This window comes from Prionailurus viverrinus, unplaced genomic scaffold (assembly GCF_022837055.1).
Source record: "Prionailurus viverrinus isolate Anna unplaced genomic scaffold, UM_Priviv_1.0 scaffold_45, whole genome shotgun sequence".
Taxonomy (NCBI): Eukaryota; Metazoa; Chordata; class Mammalia; order Carnivora; family Felidae; genus Prionailurus; species Prionailurus viverrinus.
In genome coordinates this window covers 3,248,883-3,270,164 of record NW_025927610.1, presented here as the reverse complement: position 1 = coordinate 3,270,164, position 21,282 = coordinate 3,248,883, and the positions used below count along the sequence as shown (strand labels likewise).

Here is a 21,282-nt window from a genome sequence, read left to right as displayed (position 1 = left end):
CAGGAGGGAGCTGTTAAACAAGTAGGTGCCAGCCTTTCAGATCCCGGAACCGCGCATGGAGTCAGGCGAGCGCGGGGCAGTGGGGGGGCGACGGCCCTCCGGGGGCGGCGGGCGCACGCGCACTTGGGGGAAAAGCTCCGCGGGCCGTGTTGGAGCCTAGGCGGACCCTGGCACCATTGGCATCCAGTCCCAGCGGAGCCGTAGGGCCCAGGATGTCCCCGGAGCCTCCCGGAGCTTGGGACAGCGGGGCCCCGAGGGCCCAGACCTCCCCACGGACCGCGTGTGCGGCTCGGCAGGAGTGGGGAGCAAGCTGGGAAGACCCCCGAGCACGAGAGGAAGCAGGAGGCCGGCCGGTGTGTGCAGCGCGGCACCCCCTTGGGGCTTTGGATGAGTGGGGCCGCTTGGTGCTGGCCTAATCAGGGCAGGGCACGGTCTCCAGAGGTAGCTGCTGCTTTTCACGGCTGTGCGCTGGTTTAGTCTTTACACCTGGGGGCCACTCTTGAAAGCTTTCTGAGGAAACCGATTTGTTGGCTGTTTGGATGACAACTAAGTGATAGTAACTAAGTGTTGTTAAGTAGTTTAACAACTGAAGTGTGGCCGAATGTGGCTGAGGGAGGAACACGCCCAGCTGTGCAGATGGCCTCGCTGACGGTCCCCTCCTCGTTGCCCCCCACCCCCCCCCCCCCCCCCGCCCCGCTTCCCGCACGTTCCTCCCACACGACGGTTGCCTCCCTCCCCTCGTGGTCGGCTCGCCCTTCCTGGCCCGTGGCTCCCGCACTCTCGTCTCTTCCCTCCTGCCTCTGTTTCCCCTTTTCACTGGCTCGCTCCACCAGCGCACACACGGCTCTGGCCGCCCCGTGCCCTCCAGCTGCTGCTTCCTCTCTCTGCCCCCTCCTCCCGCGTGTCTGTTGGGTCTGAGTCAGAAGTGCCCCTAGGTCACAGTCCCCTCGCCTTCGGTATAAGTGCCAGTCGCCAGGCGGTTGCCTCCTCCTCTTGGCCCCCGGGGCGCCATTCTCTCGCTTCCTCTCATGGTTTGTCTTCTGCAGATGCCTTTGCTCTTCCCTTGGCATCCTCCGGCCCGGGGTGACCGTGGCAGCCGCCAGCCCTGGGGAGGTCTCTGTGCCGCGGCCTGCCACTCCCGCCTGGCCTCCCCTGGACTCCCGCCTGCTGGGTCTCTCCGTACATCTGGGCAAGGCCTGGAGGACACGGCCCGCAAAACCATGCCCTGCCCTGCTCCTTGGCCCCCGGCCGGCCCATCCCATGTGGAGCCCGCGCTCTCCTGCCGCTTGTTCAGGGTCCCTTCAAAACCTGGGGGTGTTCCTGACGCCTGTGTTTCCCACGATCCTTGTGATCCCCTGCTGTTCTGCCCTGGCCGTGGGACCGCGGCCGCCGTGTCGCGGGCAGCACAGAGAGGGAGAGGAGGGGAGAAGGTGCCAGCTCCCTCCATGGGGCCTCCCAGAAGTGCTGTTCAGCATTTGTGCTTAAGCTCGGAGGCCAGGGCTTGGGCTTGGCTGTATCTAGCTTCAAAGGGACCTTAAAAAAAAAACATCCTGGCTGTGGGCTTGTTGCTGCCCTGGGCCTGAATGAAATTGGGGTTTGTGGCTCCTGCTGTGATCTGTCCCTTCCTCTGTTTTGCTTTCTTTATGGCTTTAATCACAGCCTGACGGAACTACCTCTGTCTGCTTGCTTTTGTCGGAGGCCCCGTTAGAAGCCATGCTGCCCGCCGGCGCTCTGGCCGGGCCTCCCGTGATCCTGATGGTGTCTCCCAGGGAGCACCCACTGATGGCCCCTCCTCCCTGCACAGGGTCCTGTCGGGCCCCCAGGACGCCACCCTGGCCAGGTTCCTCCCCAGCTCACAGCTGCCCCCTCCTCCCGGCTGTGACCATGCGCCGTCTCGGTGATCGTGTGTGATCTCATGCGCTCCGAGGACGCTCCGTGCGTAGCAGTCGCTGCCAAAAGGTCATCTCCCCCACCCCGGAGCCCAGGGTCCAGGGTCACCTGGATCTCTGTGCCGTAGCTCAGCATGAGTAGATCTGAGCTTCTTAACTTGTCTGCCTCCTCCCCGTCTTCCCGGTCTTAGGCTAGGGCCGTGACCCCTCTGTCCTCACAGCTTAACGTCTGTGTGTCGTTCTGTAGCTCCCAGCGTCTCAGAATCTCCCGCCTTCCTCCTGCCACCGTGGCCGCAGCCCCCATGTGTCTGTGGGTTGGGGTGGCCTCCTCACCGGTCCCTGCTCTGCCCGAGCCCGGCACAGCTACCACAAGGCTGCCCCAGACAGCACCGTCCCCGTTCTCCGTGGGTCCGGAGTGGGTTTGGGCCCTGACCCTTGCCTCTGCCCCCACCTCCTCTTCCTCACCCACCTCTGCTCCCCTGGGCATTTGCCACGGCGGCCTCCCTGCCGCTAGAGGATGTGCTGGTGGCTCCTCAGAGCCTCTGTACCTGTTTACTTTGCCCGGAACCCTCTTCCTCCAGGGGGTCATCTGTCTTACTCCCTCACGGTCTCGGATCTTTGCTTAGGGATCTCCCTCAAGGTGGGATCACCTTATTTAAACTGGGAGCCTCATCATCTCCCTCTCTGTTTTTCTTCTTCGCCATTACTGTCATCTGAGACATTCTGTATCTTGCTTCTGTCTGTTTCTGACCCCTGGGATTGTAAACTTTGTGGAGGGCAGAGAAGAAATAATTCATTTAACAAGTGAACCATTAGGGGCACCTGGGTGGCTCAGTCACTTAAGCATCCAACTTTGGCTCGGGTCATGGTTTCGTGGTTCATGAGTTTGAGCCCCGTGTCAGATGGAGCTTGAATCCCTCTTCAGGATTCACTGTCTCTTCCTCTCTCTGCCCCTTGTGGGACGGTCTCTCTCTCTCTCTCTCTCCCTCCCTCCCCCTCTCCCTCCCCCTCTCCCTCCCCCTGTCCCTCCCTCCCTCTCTCTCTGTCTCCTTCCCTCCCTCCCCCACCCTCTCTCTGCCCCCACGGGATGCTCTCTCTCTTTCCCCCTCTCTCTGCCCCTCGCTCACTTGCGCTGTCTCAAAAACAAACAGGGGCCCCTGGGTGGCTCAGTCGGTTAAGCATCTGACTTCGGCTCAGGTCATGGTATCACGGCTCGTGGGTTCGAGTCCCACGTTGGGCTCTGTGCTCATGGCTCAGAGTCTGGAGCCTGTTTCGGATGCTGTGTGTGTCTGTCTGCTCTTCCCCCACTCGTGCTCCTTGTCAAAAATAAATAAACCTTATAAACATTTTTTAAAAAGATAAGTAAGACGTTAAAAAAATGTTTTTAAATAAAAACAAACAAAAAAGGAAATGAACTGTTAAACATTATTTTGGCATTTCTGTCCAAAGAAGTAAAAACTGAAACACGAGTAAATGTAACTTCGAATGGATGAGACGTGTTTATGTACTCAGAAAACACAAGCAAACTAACTGGAAAATTACTACTCCAGTTAATGAGAATGTTTCGCACAGTAACGGGCACACGAAAAATACCCCCAAATCAGTCACTTTTCTGTGTCAGCAATAACCCGTTAAAGCACCTCGTGGAGAAGCGCCTCGTGGGGAATGTTGTCCACGGTAACAAAACGGCAACGGAGATGCAGCCTCACCGTGAGCTTTGCGGTGATGGACACTGAGGAGACGCCACGTGGTTTCTCAGGAAAGGCCTAGAGGACGACCTTGGCGACGGCAGGGAACGTCGTGTCCGTCGGAAGGACGCTGACGGCCGAAGATGCCCCCGATCGCATACTTCTCACTTGTAATCGGAGGCGCCCGTCGGGCCGCGCCCGCCCGACGCCGAGGCACGTGCGGGCCTCGTGCAGAGCTGCTTCCGGGTACCCGTGGCAGCTCACCAGCCGGGACGCCCGCGCTGCTGGAGCCACCGACGCGAGCGGACGGCGGGGCCTGCCGGCGGTTGGGGTCGCCTTGGGTCGGCGAGCCCGTCCTGAGGGTCCCGGGCGCTCGACCACGTGGAGCGCGGCCCCGGTGCTCCCACCGCGGTGGTGCTGCTCGGCTGCGCCGTGCGCGCTGGCTGACTCGGGCCGACTCGATCTGGAGCTCGCGCCGCTTTCCGCGTACCTCCCTTTCTAAAACGGGCCAGCGCGGGAAGAGATCTCTGCGAGTGCCCAGCGGGCGGCAGGTGAGACGGTCGCGCACCCGGAGAAGAGGTCATGGGGGCGCTGGCTGTGCTCTTCCCCCTTCCCCGCGATGGCCCCCGGAAGCTGACGGCAAACGTCTTTTTTCAAGAAGCCCACTGGAAACCGGACGAGCCTCCCCCGGGGTGTGTGCTGCGCTCGGGAGGTCAGCCCAGGGAAGCAGGGAGCTGCTGCGATTGGGGAGACGTCTCATGCCACACGCAGGAACGTGAGACAGAGATCTCTGGGATGTAGAGAGATGTCTCCCGCCATTCAGGGCTCAGTCGAGCACTTTAGAAGATGTCACTAGCTTTGGAATAAATACGTCGAGACCCCTCGTGAGGTTTCTTCATTGTGAAAGATAAGTCCTGTGCCGTTGGGGAAATACTTCCTTCCTGTGCTGGTAAAAATGGCTGCAGACATTATGATGACAAACTAAAGTGCGTTTCTTTGTCAGCAAATACTGCCAGCAATCCCAGAGCAAACACCGGAGAAGGTTTGAACAAACACACACTCAGGCAGATGACATGGTGTAGGAGGATCGCTATAGAGCTGGAGGAAAGTACAGATGTTTTCTACAAAACTTAACTTACGGTGTTTGCCAGATTCTGTTTCAATCATGAAAACAGGAAGGATTACTTTTTATGAGTCACTGAAGGGGAAAAATGTACTGGAGGAAGTATAATTTAACATCAGCTAACTAAACAAATCCTGTGATCTTAGAAGTTGTCATGCAACATATTAGCAAGGAAAGATGGAGTACATTTGATTAATACAAATTTAAATCCTGGGGATACCCAGATAAAAATAGAACCAGAATTTAAAAGCAAATAACAATTTTATTTGGGTGCTGGGTGGCTCGGTTGGTTGAGCATCCGACTTCGGCTCAGGTCTTGATCTCGCGGTTCGTGGGTTTGAGCCCTGCGTTGGGGTCTGTGCTGACAGCTCAGAGCCCGGAGCCTGCTTCCGATTGTGTCTCCCTCTCCGCCCCTCCCCCCCCTCAAAAAATGAATAAACATTAAATAAAAAAGCTTAAAAAAATAAAAGCAAATAACAATTTTTTAAAAATTTACCAAATATGAACCATAAAGAACTGATTCACGTTGATGAGACGATCCAAAACCTCTTTTTCTTGTTGAATGTTGGGCAAGGAGCACAAAGGGAAAATGTATCAGGTTGAACCATGTAAAATTGCTATTTTGTAGGTTAAAAAACGATGGCTGAACAGGCTATGATATGAAAAGAGGTTAAAAAAAAAAAAAAACGAAAAACTTTCCATACAGAAAAAAGCCCAGGATCAGATGGCTTCACTAGTGAATTCTAGTAAATGTTTAAAAAAGAATTAACACTGATCCTTAAACTCTTTCTAAAAAAATAAAAACGAACTTTTCCCAACTCATTCTGTGAGGTCAGTATTACCCTGATAGCAAAATCAGACATAGATATCCAAGAAAACTGTAAACCAATATTTCTTATGAATGAATATAGGTGTTAAAATCCACAACCACATGCTAGCAAACTATATTTGACAACATACAAAAAGGTTTGTGTACCATGACTAAATGGGATTTACCCCAGGAATGCAAGGCTGGTTCAACATGCAAAAATCAACGTAACATACCACGTTAATAGATAAAGGGCACAAGCCATGTGATCATCTCCATAGACACAGGGGAAAAAGCACATGACAGAATCCAACACTTTTTCATGATAAAAAAACCCTCCATTTATAGGAAAAGGAGAGAACTTCCTCAACTTAATGAAGAGCATCTATGCAAAAACCACAGCTAATGTCATGCTTAGTGGTAAAAGACTGAAAACTTTCCCCCTAAGACAGAGGTAAGGATGTCCATTCTGGCCACTTCCCATTCAAATTTGTCCTGGAGGTTGTAAGCAGGGCAGTTGGGCAAGAAAAAGAAATAACAGGCATTCACATTGGAAAGGAAGAAACAAAACTTTGTTTGCAGATGAAATGATCTCGTATACGAAAAGTCATGAGGAATGCACATACATACCCACACGACTCTATAGAACTGATAAACTAGAGCGAGAGCCGGGTTGCAGGACACAAGATAAGTATACAAAGACAAGTTATACTTCTGCACCCTGGAAACGAACAACAAAAAGGGATGGAAAAAATTTTTATAAGAGCATGAAAGACAATAAAGTACTTAGGAATAAGACTTCACCGTTAAGATAGCAGTAGATTCATCTACAGATTCGACCCAATCCGTATCAAATATCAAAATACTAGCTGGCTCTTTTGCAGAAATTGAGAAGCCAATCCAAAAATTCATATGGAAATGCAAGGAATCCAGAATAGCCAAGACAGTTAATTATCTGAGTCCACTCAAGCTGCTATAACAACAAGAGATCATAGACTGGAGTGGCTTAAACAACAGACATTTATTTCTTACAGTTCTGGAGGCTAGGAGGTCTCAGATCAAGGTGCCAATACATTCAGGTTCCCGGTGACCCTCTTTGGTTTGCAGGTGGTTGTCTTGTCACTGTGCTCACATGAGAGAAGATGCATGCTGGTCTTTTCCTTTCATGAGGACATTGATCTCATTATAGAGGCCTCACACTTCTGACCTCGTCTAAAGCTAATTATGTCTAAAGGCCCCAACGCCAAATACCATCACATTGGGGATTAGGGCTTCAACGTAGGAATTGGGTGGAGACCCAAACGTTCAGCCAATAATGATCTTGAAAAAGAACAAAGTTGTAGGGCTCACATTTCCTGGTTTCAAAACTTAGTACAAATTACACTTAAAAAAAAATTTGTTTTTGATGTTTATTTCTGAGAGAGAGGGAGCAAGTGTGAGTGGGGGAGGGGCAGAGAGAGCGGGAGACACAGGATCCGAAGCAGACTGCGGGCTCTAAGCTGAACTCACGAACCACGAGACCATGACCTGAGCTGAAGTTGGACGCTTGACTGACTGAGCCACCCAGGTGCCCCCAAATTACACTTCTTGCTTATTGGCTAAATGGCTAAAAATAGATTCGTGGGCTACAACTGAAAGTCCAGACATAAGTCCATACATAATTCTCAATAAGGGTGCCAAGAGGGCTCCATAGGGAAGGGAGAGGGTTTTCAACAAATGGTTCTAAGACAACTGGAGATCCACTTGCAAAGGAATGAAGTTGAATTCTTCCTTCACACCATATGCAAGCACTAACTCCAAATGGATCAGAAAGCTAAATGTAAGAGTAAGAACATCTAAAGCACAAGAAACCAAAACAGAATTCTTGGTTGTTGAAGGTTGGACTTCAAAAGTGAAAGGCTTGGGGCGTCTGGGTGACTCAGTCGGTTGAGCATCCAACTTCAGCTCAGGTCATAATCTCACAGTCCAGAAGTTTGAGCCCCATGTTGGGCTCTGTGCTGACAGCTCAGAGCCTGGAGCCTGCTTCCGATTCTGTGTCTCCCTCTATCTCTGCCCCTGCCCCACTTGTGCTCTCTCTTTCTCTCAAAAATAAACATTAAAAAGATTTTTTTAAGTGAAAAGCTTGTGCCTCCAAGGACAGAATGATGAGAAATGTTTTCATATCACATCTAATAAGAATCTAGTAGTGGGGCGCCTGGGTGGCTCAGTCGGTTAAGCGTCCGACTTCGGCTCAGGTCATGATCTCACGGTCCGTGAGTTCGAGCCCCGCGTCGGGCTCTGTGCTGACCGCTCAGGGCCTGGAGCCTGTTTCAGATTCTGTGTCTCCCTCTCTCTCTGATCCTCCCCTATTCATGCTCTGTCTGTCTCTGTCTCAAAAATAAATGTTAAAAAAAAAAAAAATTAAAAAAAACAAAAAAGAATCTAGTAGTATCCAGAATCTACAAAGAACTCTTATAGTTCAATAACATAAAGACAACCCAGTTTTAAAATGAACAAATTATCTGAATAGACTTCTCGAGAGAAGATATACAAATGGCTAATAAGTATGTGAGAAAACGCTCTATATTATTAGTCATTAATGAAATACAAATTGAAAACCACAGTGAGATGCCACTTGATGCACACTGAAACGACTGTAATTGGCAAGATGGAAGGTAGCAAGTGTTGGATGATGATGTGAACGAACTGGAACTCTTCACGGACTTCTGGGGACCATGAAAGACACTTTGGAAAGCAGTCTGGCAGTTCTTTAAAAAGTTAAACATAGAGTTACCAGCAATTCCACTCCTAGATATCGCCCCCGAAGAAATGAAGAGTTGTCCACACAAAAACCTGTATAGGAATCTTTGTAGCCATATTATCCATAATAGCCAAAATGTGGAAGCCATCGAGATGTCCATCAACTTATGAGTGTGTAAATAAATGTGGTAAACTCGTGTGGTGGGATACTATTCAGCCATAAAAAGGATCGAAGTACTTACATCATGGTGTGGAGCCTTGGGAACATGCTAAATAAAGGAAAAAAAGCCAGGGGTGCCTGGGTGGCCCAGTCGGTTAAGCGTCCGACTTCAGCTCAGGTCATGATCTCACGGTCCGTGAGTTCGAGCCCCGTGTCGGGCTCTGTGCTGACAGCTCCGAGCCTGGAGCCTGCATCGGATTCTGTGTCTCTCCCTCTCTCTGCCCCTACCCTGCTCATGCTCTGTCTCTCTCTGTCTCAAAAATAAATAAAAACATTAAAAAAAAGAAAAAGCCAGACAAAAGGCCATAGAACGTATGATTCCATTTATGTGACGTATCTAGGGCGGGCAGATCCGTGTAGGTAGGAAGCTGGCTACTGGTGCTTGGTCGCCTCGCTAAGGGGAGGACTTCAGTAGGTAAGGGATTTCTCTCTGGCTTGGTGAGATGTTCTGGAAGTGTTTGTGGTGATAGTTGTACAACCTTGCGATAACATTAAAAGCTAAGTTGTACACTGTCAGAGGGTGAGTTTTATGATATCTGAGTTGTATTTCAACTTAGAACTGGGAAGTTAACGGCAGCCTGTCAGCATTTTGTACAGCCCATCTCAACAGACGATTAGGGAGCCCTCCTGCACGGCACCACCAGGCTCGGGCCGGTGCCGGTGGCCCGTGGGTCCGCGTACGTGTGCTGGTCGGCCTTTCGGGTGGACCCACAGAATTAGAACGGCCGGGTCAAAGGTTCGGCACGGTTTGGGTGGCGACTGTCAAGTCCCCCCGCCGTCCATCTGCACTCCCCGCCAGCCGCGAATGGGGTCCGAGTTTCCCCAGGCCTCACCCCGGGTTTTCCGTGGTGGCACAATCCAGCGCAGCCGCCCTGAGCCCCGCGTGGCAGTGAGTGCTTGCAGGGCTGCTGGTCCAAATACGTGCTCTAAGTGTGAAATAGAACGTACACTCACTCGTAAAGATTTAGCACAAAGAGAAAAGGTAATGCAAAATGTCTGTAAATATTTGGGGGGTGTTGGATTAAGTAAGATCCACTAAAAATCCGTTCAATCCCGCTCTTTTCAGCAGGTGACTGGGTGGGCTCTGTCTAGCAGTCTGGGTGGGCTACTAGAAAACTTAAAATTGCAGGCGTGTGCGACTCAGAGTTGGCGTTGGGCGGCCCCGCTCTGTGGCTTTCTCCTTGCCATTTGTCTTTTGTCTGTCTACTTACTCTGTTTCTGAGAGGTGTTTTAAAAAGAAAAAAGCCTTGCTCTGGTGTTTCTTCCCACGGCCATCCAATTCACAGTGATTACTAATACTGTGGGCGTATCCTCACCCCTTACTCTGTTTTCTGTCTCCTGTGCTTTTGTGTGTCTTCTGTTTCCTTTTTGTAAATTGATAAGGTTTTCTTTGTTCCATTTAATTTCCTCTTGTGGTTTGGCAGGCTCACAACCACACCCCAGTCGTGACAGATCAAAAAAAGTCTCCAGACACTGTTGCCGAGTGGGGGGGAGGGGTAGTCGACCTGGTGGAGAAGCGCCCCTCCCACTGGTCCCGGTGTCAGAACATCACCTTCTGGGTCTCGCTTGTCCCTCACCTGTGTCTGAGCTTCAGTGTGCTGCACCCCACATCAGCGGGCACCAGGTTACCATCCCCGTGGGTGGGCGTCCAAGTTGGTTCTGGTCTCGGGCTTAAGAATAAAACTACTATGAGCGTTTGTGCACAACTGTCGTTGTGAATACTGTGTGTTCGTTTCTCTTGGGATTGCAGTTGCTGAGCGACACGCGTGTGTTTAGTCGTACTAAACAGCCAGACTGTCTTCCCAGGTGCCAGCGATGGCATCCAGGTGTCCTCAGCCTGGCCAGCAGGTGGTGTGAAGTCTTAGGGCTCTCTAGAGAGACAGAGCCAGTAAGGGAGGGAGAAACGGAGAGGGGAGGTGAAGAGAGATTGAGACTGACCGGAAGGAATTGGCTCGTGGGATTACGGAGGCCGAGGTCTGCAGTGCGCAAGCTGGAGCCCCTGGAGAGCAGACGGAGCAGCCGGGGTCAGAAAATCGAAAGCGCCTGGGGGCCCGGAAGAGCTGACGTCCTGGCTCTGCTGTTGAGTGGGGAGAGTCCCTCCTCCCAGCCTCTTACTCCCTCCAGGTCTGGGTGGATTGGAGGAGGCCCACCCCTGCTGGGGAGTCCGCCTGCTCTACTCAGCCCGTCACCCAAATGCTGATGGCCATTCATACCGAGAGCCGTGTCTCCCCCAGTGTCTGCGCACCTCGTAGCCCAGTCAGGTCGGCAACACATAAAATTAACCCTCCTAGGGGCGCCTGGGTGACTCAGTCAGTTGTGCATCCGGTTGAGTGTCTGGTTCTTGACTTCAGCTCACATCATGATCTCACGGTTGTGAGTTCAAGCCCCGCGTGGAGCTCTGCCCTGGTGGCACAGAGCCTGCTTGGGGTTCACTCTCTCTGCTCCCCCCCTGCATGTGTGCACGTGTGCTCTCTCTCTCTCTCTCTCTCTCTCTCTCTCTGTCTCAAAATAAATATTTTTAAAAATGGGATTGTCTTGGTCTTGAGTCGTAAGAGTTCTAAGTATGTTCTAGGTACAGGTCCTTTGTCAGATTTCCATATGGTAAATGTTCTCTCCTTTCTTGCCATAGTTGTCTTTATTCTTAAGTTGTCTTTCAACGAGCAGAATTTTGTTCTGATAAGGTGTAATTGATCAATTTTTCTTTTATAGTTAGTGCATTCTATATCCCTTTAGGAAACTTTGCTTGTCTTAGGGTTATGAAGATTTTCTTCTATGTGCCCATCTAGAAGTTCTGTAGTTGTAGCTTTTCTGTTTGGGTCCCTGAGTCCATGATCTTCGAAGGGGGGGTTTATGGACCACCTGAGGTATAGACTGAAGCCTTCCCCCTCCCATGTCACTGTCTAGATGGTCCTCTCCGCCCTGGATTGCTTGTCTCCTTGGACAGAACACGATGAGGGTCCATTTCGGGGTTCTCCACACTCCGCCGGTCCCTGTGTTGTTGCACGAAGGCCACACTGGCTTGATCGCTAGAGCTTCACGGTTAAGTCTTGAAATCAGATACCATTGTCATGTAGCATCAGTAGCGGGAATATCGTTTTCGTTGTGGTGAAACGTTATGCGAACCAGCCATCTCCGGCCTTTTTAAGTGTGCGGCAGGCGTCCAGACCTTTTCGCCTTGCGCAACTGGAACTATGTCCCCGTTTGTCTCAGTCAATCCAAAGTGCTGTGGACCGCGTGCTTATAAGCCCCAGGAAGGTATTCTCCAAGCTCTGGAGGCGAGGGTGTTGGGCCGGTGTGGTTCTGGTGAGGGCCTCCTCCGGGTTGCCGATGGCCACCGTCTGTCTGCATTGCGTGTGGTGAAGAGTGAATGGTCCCTGTTGTAAGGACGCTGATTCCAGTCTTCAGGACCCCACCCGGGTAACCCAGTCACCTCCCAGAGCTCCCGTCTCCATACGCCGTCCCAGTGGGGGTGGCATTTCAATGCACAAACTGTGGGGGACACGTTCAGTCCCGGTTGCACATTAAACAGCTCCCCCTGCCCCCCAGCCCCTGGCAGCCGCTCTTCTGTGTTGTGCTTCTGATCACACGGCTCCTCTGTCTCATGTAGGAAGAATCACACGGCTTAGTCTTTCTGTGCCTGGCTATGCCACTTGGCACAGTGTCCTGCAAGGTCACCCGTGTCACACCAGTTGTCAGGACTTCTGTCGTCGGGTGGACCACGTTTTCTTACCTGCGCGTCTGTCAACGGACTCTGGGTTCTTGTTCGTTTTAGCTGATGTGAACGCTTCTGCTGTGAACGTGGGGTGCACACACCTCTTGGAGACCCTGCTCTCCGTTCTTCTGGGCTCACACCTGGGCCAGACGTGGGCTTACTGGATGGCAGGGGGAGGCGGGCTTGGGCTTACTGGATGGCAGGGGGAGGCGGGCGTGGGCTTACTGGATGGCAGGGGGAGGCGGGCGTGGGCTTATTGGATGGCAGGGGGAGGCGGGCGTGGGCTTGCTGGGTCTCAGGGGGAGGCAGGCGTGGGCTTACTGGGTCGCAGGGGGAGGTGGGCGTGGGCTTACTGGATGGCAGGGGGAGGCGGGCGTGGGCTTACTGGATGGCAGGGGGAGGCAGGCGTGGGCTTGCTGGGTCTCAGGGGGAGGCAGGCGTGGGCTTACTGGGTCGCAGGGGGAGGCGGGCGTGGGCTTACTGGATGGCAGGGGGAGGCGGGCGTGGGCTTACTGGATGGCAGGGGGAGGCAAGCGTGGGCTTACTGGGTCGCAGGGGGAGGCGGGCGTGGGCTTACTGGGTGGCAGGGGGAGGCGGGCATGGGCTTGCTGGATCGCAGGGGGAGGCGGGCGTGGGCTTGCTGGGTCACAGGGGGCGGCAGGTGTGGGCTTACTGGGTCGCAGGGGGAGGCGGGCGTGGGCTTACCGGATCACAGGGGCTCCCTGTTTGATTTTGGGGGGACCTGCCACATTGTTTTCCATGGCGGCTGCACCAGTTTACGTCCCCACCGACAGCGTGGGCTCCCAGTTTCCCCACACCCTCGCCAAGGCCCGTGGACCCGCTTTTCTGAGGGCCGTCTTCCCCCGGGGTGTGACGTGGGGTCTCCTGGTTCCGCTCCGCATTTCCCTGAGGCTCGGTGACGCCGAGCACCTTTCCGTTCACGGGTCGGCCACGGCGCCTTCTTTGGAGAAATGTCTGCTCCAGCCCTTTTCCTTGGGTGCTTTCAGCCTGGTGTGGTCCCCATTTGTCTACTTCTGTTTTGTTGCCTATACGTTTACGAGTATGTTTTTAGTGTCTGCCTCTCATTTGGGGATTCTTTCAAAATCTCTGAAACTTATCGTCCCCATATCCACGTTACTTAGGCCATGGATTTTCTTTTTCCTTTTAAACTAACTGCCTGTTTTTTTTCCCCTCTTGGTTTGATTGTATTTTTTACTCGTTTCTTTCCTCTCAGCTCTTTCTTGTATCTTGTTGTTTCTTCTCATTCATGTGGTTATTCTTGCTTCGTGGAGGACTCTCTGAGTCGTTTTCCTCCCAGAAAAGGCTGTGGGTGCTCAACTTGGCAGTGTCTCCGTGTTTGGAAGTGTCTTAATTTTGCCCTCCTTTTTGAATGATGGTTGCTTGGTTCAGAATCTTCAGCATTTCTGAAATTCCATTCCTTCATTTGGCAAGAGGCCTTTTGGAAGGAGCCTGTGAAGGAGCCGTTGGTGACGGAGCGGCAGGGGGCAGCTGGGGAAAGGCAGGGACCCCAGGCTGCGGGCCCTGCGGGCAGAGGCTGAGGAGCTTTCCGGGGTCAGCTGCCCTGTGTCCTCGGGCCGGAAGTTGGCCCAGGAGGCGGCGCCGTGCTCTGGGAGCTCCTGCTGCGTGTTTGCGGAGGGGCGGTGGCGGGCGCTCACATCCCTGCCTTGGTCCCACGCCGACCTCCGGGTGCGGCCCAGGCTGGTGGGGGGCTTGGGCAGATGGGGGTGTGGGCAGCAGAAGGTGAGGCCCCCACAGGGGCCGGAGCCCGGAGGGCAGGAGGCCAGTCCTCAGGTGGGAGGAGTGGCGCAGGAGGCACGAGGCAGGGCCATCCGGAGGTCCGAGCCAGGAGCGGCGGCCGAGGGGCGGGCGGCGCCACCAGCAGTGCTGTCACGTGGTTTTGTTAGCCGCACCCAGAAGCGCATCAGGTCGGGGGGAGAGAGAGAGAGAGAGAGAGAGAGTAATTCACTTCGTAACCTCACAACATGCGTTGTCGGGCCTGGATGTTGATGACGCACCGAAGGTGAACGTCAGGGCGTTGCTGGCTTTTTTTTTGGATACAAGTTACAAGTGGAGGGCTCAAGCCTGTGGCACCTGCTTGGGACCCTCCTCTTGTGTCCCCTTTGGCCCCGTGGGACGAGCCTCGGGCCGGGTGTCCCGAGCGGAAGGCAGGATGCCGAGACACGTCACTCCTGTGAGTCCCATGCTGTCACCCGCCGAGCGCGGGTATGTCGACCACGCAGAGTCTTGCTGGCACTTAGGAGCACGACCGTGTCCAGCGTGGGTGACAGAGCACAGTGGTGCTCACCTGCCTTACAGCCGCGTGGAGCGGGGACGCTACCGTCACCTGGCGCGTGCTCGGACTGACTGTGTGCGGACGTGTGACTTTTTCTCTTTTCTTTTTGACCGCGTTTATTGAAGTGTAGTTTTAACGTCTGAATCGGAGAGTAAAACTTTGAAGCTTTTGTTATTGTGCGTCACGGGATTTGTCTCGGTACGTTTTGCAGTAATCCTGTTTATTGTCTTACGAAAGTGCCGGCCGGGTCAGGTTAGACACACACCTGTCCTCACACGGTCGGTTTGCGGGGCCGCTGGGGTGGGTGGAGGCTCTGAGAACAGCCCGGGATTCTGAAAGGGAGTCTGCTCGTGGCAGCATCCCACCGGCACCCGGCTTCGGCGCCTCCTCTGAGGTTGACCGGAGTCGAGCGAGCACGAGCACCCAGGTCTCTGTGCTGCGCTTTGTTACTCTCTTGCGAGGTACGCGTGACAGAACTGAGGCTCGGCGCAGGGTGTCTCTTCCCCTGGGTGCGGGGACAGGTGTGTGTCTGCGGCCGGCCGTCTGCCTGCAGCTTCCCCCTCGTCCACGCCCGTCAGGGACCGTGAGATCAGGACAGACCTGGTTGGCCGTCGACCTCACGCAGCTGAAGAGGCGCAGGTGCCGTGGGTGGTCGCGTGTCACCCCACGTTGGGGACGGCCCTGCTCTGTTTCCTCTCAGAGACTCTCGTGTCTTGCTCGTGCCGGACCCAGCGTGGAGGCTGTAGGGGACGAGACCTCCCCGTGTGGCGCCCGTGGCTTGTCCAGTGGTGTTGCGCCTCTTGGGCCGATAAGACCCAAGGTGTGGACAGGAGTGTTTGCCCACTGCCACTGTGTGCCCAACAGAGGCGAGGTGGGAGTGGCAGCCGGGACAGGACGGCGGTGGCCTCGCCGGGTCCCGGGGAAGAGTCCTGTTGCCGTGGCCCTCCTTGGCCGGGTCCGGCCCTTCTGGTTTATGCTGTCACCTTGGCGTCTCCGCCCCTGGGAATCCCGGCTCCCCCCACCAAGCGCGGTGCCCCTTGGGAGCGGATCCTTCCCCGTGGTCGGCACCACTGTAGGGAAGGCGTGCGCTTGGCGCGGCTTGTCACAGACTTCTGCAGTGACTGCTGGCCCTCGGTGGGTGGGAAGTGCTGAGCCCGCAGCCGGGAGGAGGGCTGGGAGGGGTGTTCTCTCTGGAAGGACACGCCATCCTTGGTGGGTATTAGGGGAAGGCGGTTCACGTAGTAAACGCGCGCTCACGATTTCCCGTAGGTGCTGGCGCGCCCTCCCCCTCGTCCTGCGTGACCCCCCGCTGTTACGTCCCTGCTGCCCCCACCGGGCCCATCATGGGCCCTCTGCAGCCCTACGCGTTTTCGGTCGTTTCCTTAACTGTTTGTCATTCTGGATGAACTTGGGGATTACTTCGTCACATGTACCCGTAAACGCTCTCCAGAAAGAGTGCAGCTGCGCTACCTCTGTGGATTTGGGGACACGACACACCCTCACATTAGTGTCCTCGTCCAGGAACACGAATGGTCCTCGGTTCACACAGGCCCTTTGTGGGTAGTAGACGTGTGTTTAGACCCCTGGAAGCCTAGGACTTCTGCCTGACGAAGTACCAGGAAGGAGGTCTGGGGTCCCGCGCGTAGGACGGCGGGCGCTCACACGCCAGCTGCCTCTCTTCCCTAGGTGCCCTATGAAACGCTGAATAAACGCTTCCGGGCTGCTCAGAAAAACATTGACCGAGAGACGAGCCACGTCACCATGGTGGTGGCCGAGCTGGAGAAGACGTTGAGCGGCTGCCCCGCCGTGGACTCTGTGGTCAGCCTTCTGGATGGCGTGGTGGAGAAGCTCAGCGTCCTCAAGAGGAAGGTGAGTGTTGCTTCCGGACCGTCCCGTCTGCCCCCCGGTGCTCGGGCTGCGGCGTGGGTCCGTGGCCCCGGCCTCACCGTGTGCCCGGGCTGTCCCAAAAAGGGGTCGTCTTCTGTGGGATCGGGGCCACGGCAGAGGCCAGGCAGCCCTGAGGTGGGGAGGTGGGCTTTCAGGGCCAGAGTGCGGGAGGGGCGAGCCACTCCACGCCGTGTGTGCCCTGCGCCCTCTGTGGGAATGGCAGGCCGACTTCCAGTTCCACGCTCCCCTTCCTGTGAGGCCGGGTCGTCCTGGCACCAGAGTGTCCCAGGTGCAGATGGGGAGACAGATGACTTCTTACTTCCAGAATCTCACCTCAGAACTTTGTGTCGGGTTTCTCACGAAGCTGGGAGAGCTAGGAAGGGTGTACACTACGCCCAGCGAGAACAACCTGGAAAATACCAGAAGCTATTGTAAAACATCTCGCTGAACGTGTCAAAGGGCTCACGAGACAAAGTTTATCGCCAGAATCGGAGGGCAGGGGACAAGAGGAGAGAAGGGCGGGACCCCCTGCCGCCCTGGGGACTGCATCACACAGGTGAGCCCTCTGAGGGCCTTGCTGGCCGGGGCCCGCTAGCCCTGCTTGTCAGGTGAGGGTGCCCCAGGGGCAGGCATCGAGGCCGGTTTCGGGACAGCCAGGTGAGCCACGACCCCTCCTCTTCAACTTGGTGCCAGCGGTCCCCACCAGTGGTACCTCCAGGCGCCAGGCGGACCGCAGCGCTTCTCGGGCGGGGGACAGCTTCCGTCAGGGCATCACATCTGTCAAGTAAGATGACCGGACACACGGGACGTGTGGCCGAGGCACGGCAGAAACGGTGGACGCCGCGCGGTCTTCGGGGGGTACGGCGTGGAGGCTGTCGGGCCCGGCCGACTCCGCCGCGTCTGAAGAACAGACAGCTGAGACCATCCGCGGGGGGCACAGGGGACGGGAAGTGTACAGTGTGAATGGGTTTAAAGCGAACCAAACAGAACTTGGAGAGATTAAAAGTATAATAACTGAGACGAAAGACTCAAGTGTTTGCTCGTAACAGACTTTTCAACATTTAACAGACCAAGCTAAAGAGAGAATTTGTGAACTGGAAGGTAGGTGTGAAGAAATTATCTAGAATGCAGCACAGAGAGCAGGAGAACGCGAAAATGCATAAGAGGGTAGGAGGCCTGGGAGAATAGAGCAAAGACTTTGACCAAAGCCAAGGGATGGTGCAGGGGGAATGGCTGAGATTTTCAGAACTGTGGGAGTCGCCAGGTCAGAGCCCTAAATGGGACAAATAAAAATAGACCTACCTAGGATTTCACATTGTGAAACTGAAAAGAGAGAAAAATCTGAAAAGCGGCAGGAGGAAGAAAACCACTTCCAAAGGGTTAGCAGCTACCCTGGCAGCAGGCGGAAGCCGCAGAGGAGCGGACCGTGCCCGACGAGCGCCAGCCGGCTGTGATGTGACACCGGCGCCACGGTCGGTGGTGCGCGAGAGTCGGCTGCCGTCGCGGACGGCGCCAGCACGTAACACTTCTGGGGAGCCGCACAAAGTGTCACGAGAGGTAGTCGTGACATAACAGGTGGTTTACTTAACCGGGAGGCGAGTTCAAAACTACGCGTCTGGCAGCACAGCAGCAGAGCATGTTGGGCAAAAAGTCGCGTCGCGGAAGAGCAGGTGGGGGCCGCAGAGCCGTGGGTGTTGACTTGCCTTCTCGGGAATGACGGGAATGACGGATGCAGCCGCACCTGCCTCCGGGGCGCGTGTGGGACCCTCCCTTTGGCCCGGGGCCGTCCCCTGCCGTCCTCGGATTGTCCTCGGATTTCGTTCTTGCCTCCCGTTTGCATTTGCGGGTGTTGGGGGCGGGGCGGGCTGGCCACCGCCCGGTCCCGGTCCCGAGCGCCTCTCCGTTGCGTGTCTGTCGCAGGCGGTGGAGTCCATCCAGGCGGAGGACGAGAGCGCCAAGCTGTGCAAGCGCAGGATCGAGCACCTCAAGGAGCACAGCAGCGACCAGCCCGCGGCGGCCAGCATGTGGAAGAGGAAGCGCATGGACCGCATGATGGTGGAGCACCTGCTGCGCTGCGGCTACTACAACACGGCCGTGAAGCTGGCCCGCCAGAGCGGCATCGAGGTGGGCCCGGGCGCGGGGCGGGGCCGCGGGGGCCAGCTCCCCGGGGCAGGTCCCTCCGGGTAGAGAGGCCGACACCCGCACGCACACGCGCTCCCCTTTCGGTGGCTTGGGAGCCGCGCGGCCGGCTTCCGAAGTGACGAGCGGCTCCGGGGGAGGACTGCCCGAGGACACCGGGATGTGTCTGCAGCCATCTAGGTTGGCACGCGGGGCCCTCGCTCCCTTTCCGGGGGCCTCACGGAGCCGTGTGCACCTTTCTCTGGCCTCCGGGCCGGTTCAGCTGGGGGCCGCCCCTCTGCCGTTGGGCAGCGGTCCCTCTGGTCTCCCGAGGGCAGCATCTACCGTGGTGGGGGGTCCATAGCACACCCGCCTCCCCACCCACCAGTCTCTGCGCGGCACCCAGTGGTGCCTCGAGCCTGTTCCTCCCACGCTTTTCTTTCCCTGACCTTCCCTGCCCAGTACAGCCAGCTCGTGCCTGACTGTCGGGGCGTCCTGTCCTCCTGTTTGCCTGGCACGGCCTGTGCATCCGCGGTGGTCGTTGGGCTTCTCACAGACACCCCGCCCTCCGTCTTCCTGCCCCGTGAGGGAGTGGCCGAATGCTCCTGGCCCCGAACGTGTGCTTTGATGGGGAGAGAGGCATGAGTCAAACAGGATGTGTACAGGGCGCACAGAGCACAGGGGCAGGAGGACTGGGGATTTTCAGAAGGTTGGTTTCTGGGGGGGCACCTGAGTGGCTCAGTCCAACTCCTGATTTCTGCCCGGGTCAGCGTCTCACGGTGGTGGGTTTGAGCCTTGTGTGGGGCTCTGTGCTGACAGGGTGGAGCCTGCTTGGTGTTCTCTCTGTTCCTCCCCTGCTCCCCCTCAAAATAAGTAAACATTAAGTAAAAAAAAAAAAAAAAAAAAAAAAGTTGGTTGGGGTGGCCTTGCAGAGATGAGGGGAGGGTCCCAGGCCCGGGACCTGCCATATATTTGGGGCGGGTGTCGGAGCGTATGCGGAACTCATCGATTGGGGTTTCCCCTCAACTGAAATGTGTGCGTGGTGGGGGGTGGGGGTTGAGTTGGAGGCATTGCTTTTTTTTTTAATGCTTGCTTTTTTTTGAGACAGAGACAGAGTGTGAGTGGGGGAGGGGCAGAGAGCGAGGGAGACACAGAACGCGAAGCAGGCTCCAGGCTCCGAGCCATCAGCACAGAGCCCAATGCAGGGCTTGAACTCACAGACCGTGAGATCATGACCTGAGCCGAAGCCGGACGCTCAACCGACTGAGCCCCCAGGCGCCCCTGGAGGCATTGCTTTAATAGGCTCACCCTGGTTGCTCTGTGAGAACAGACTGTGGGCGGCAGAGGGGGACCGTACTGTGATTCACGGTGATGGCAGTGGTCAGACCGTGGACATCCTATGAAGGGGGCCCTGCAGCATTTCCAGGTGAAACCCAGGCTCGCAGCTGTTTGCAGCAGGAAGTGTAGGAGGACCCTCATGCCCTTGGGTGGGGGGAGGGCTCCCAGCAGAGTGGGGTGCCGTCACCGGCGAAGACGCTGGTGTATCAAGGTTCCTTAACGTTTAACTTCCGTCCATCCCAAGACACCGTGGAGAGAGAGCTCCAGGGCCGCCCGGATGGGGCCGCGTGCCCCACGCGGAGCCTCGGTGTTGGAGGAGAGGCACAGCCCCAGGGGTGTCTTCGTGCGCCGTCTGGCTTCTCACGCGGGGCCAGCACCTGATCGTCTGGGACGGTTTCCAGCTTCCACGCGTGTTGCGCATGCTGGCCCACCTCCACCGTCCGGCGTGGCACCTCTGGTGTGAGTCCCCCAACCCAGGGGCCACGCGTGGACCTCGGAGACCCCGTGGGCAGGAAGGAGAAAGATGTGAAGGATCCAGACTCAGAGGCTGCACCGGTCAAACACACAGGTGGACCCTGACACGCGAGCAGGGGAGACCGCCTCTGAATTCAGGGCGAAACTCGCAACCAGAGATGGAAGTAGACAAAGACGATCCTCGTGTAGGAGACCCACATTTGCCCGTTAGGGAGGTTCTAGAAAAGAGAGAAGAAAATGCCAGAGAAACGGCGGAAGGAGTGGCTCAAGAAGACAGCCAACCTCTGAGACGCTGTGCTGGCCCTCGTGCGCTTCATAAGTAGGAACACCGGCGTGCGAGGCGTGTGTGTGCGCGGCGCTTACCCGTCAGCTCGCGTCAGGAGGGCGAGGTGGGGGCGGGGCGGGAACCAGGGAGCACTGCGGAGTCTTAGCTGCCCCCCACCTCGCCCTCCCGACGCCCCTGCGTGAGGACGGAGCCCTCTCACTGGGCCGGCCCCCCTCCGAGCTTGCTGTCCTGCTGCTTGCTCCTGCCCTCACCCCAAACTTGGCAGTCAGGACGTGGGGCAGGGGAGCCACGGTTGGGTCTCCGGCCGCATGAGCTTGGGGATCCGTCCAGTGGCTCCTGACGACTTGGGTGAAGCGGCCCTGGGGTGACCCACCCCAGACTGCCCTCCGTTAAGCTGCCGTTCGGAAACCTGCAGAGCTCACGGGCCGTGTCCAGGGCGCCAACCCCGACAGTGGCACAACCCCTGTCCTTAGGTCAGCTACTCTTCTGCCCGAGCCTGGCTATTGCCTTCCACGGCGACACGCCCCAGCGGTCCCTGTGCTGGCCTCGGCCCTGGTGTGGCTGAGCCCAAGGGTCGCTGTGTGGTGGCACTCTGATTAGTATGTTTTCTGGTTACTTTTGCGATAAACATCCGGTGTTAATGATACTGCAGCATCGTTAGCTGTAACGTACTGTTTTTTTTTTTT

The 21,282-nt window shown here is 56.0% G+C and overlaps 1 protein-coding gene across 3 annotated transcripts in view; it reads left to right on the top strand.

Annotated features, from left to right (window-relative positions):
• The window catches only part of MAEA (macrophage erythroblast attacher, E3 ubiquitin ligase), a 37,360-nt gene that overhangs the window by 4,930 nt on the left and 11,148 nt on the right, over nucleotides 1-21,282 (top strand). For all 3 annotated transcript variants that reach the window (XM_047847273.1, XM_047847272.1, XM_047847270.1), the window contains exons 2-3: nucleotides 16,180-16,362; nucleotides 18,301-18,504. In XM_047847273.1, the coding sequence (XP_047703229.1) occupies nucleotides 16,180-16,362; nucleotides 18,301-18,504 (387 nt within the window). The remainder of the gene's footprint in view (nucleotides 1-16,179; nucleotides 16,363-18,300; nucleotides 18,505-21,282) is intronic.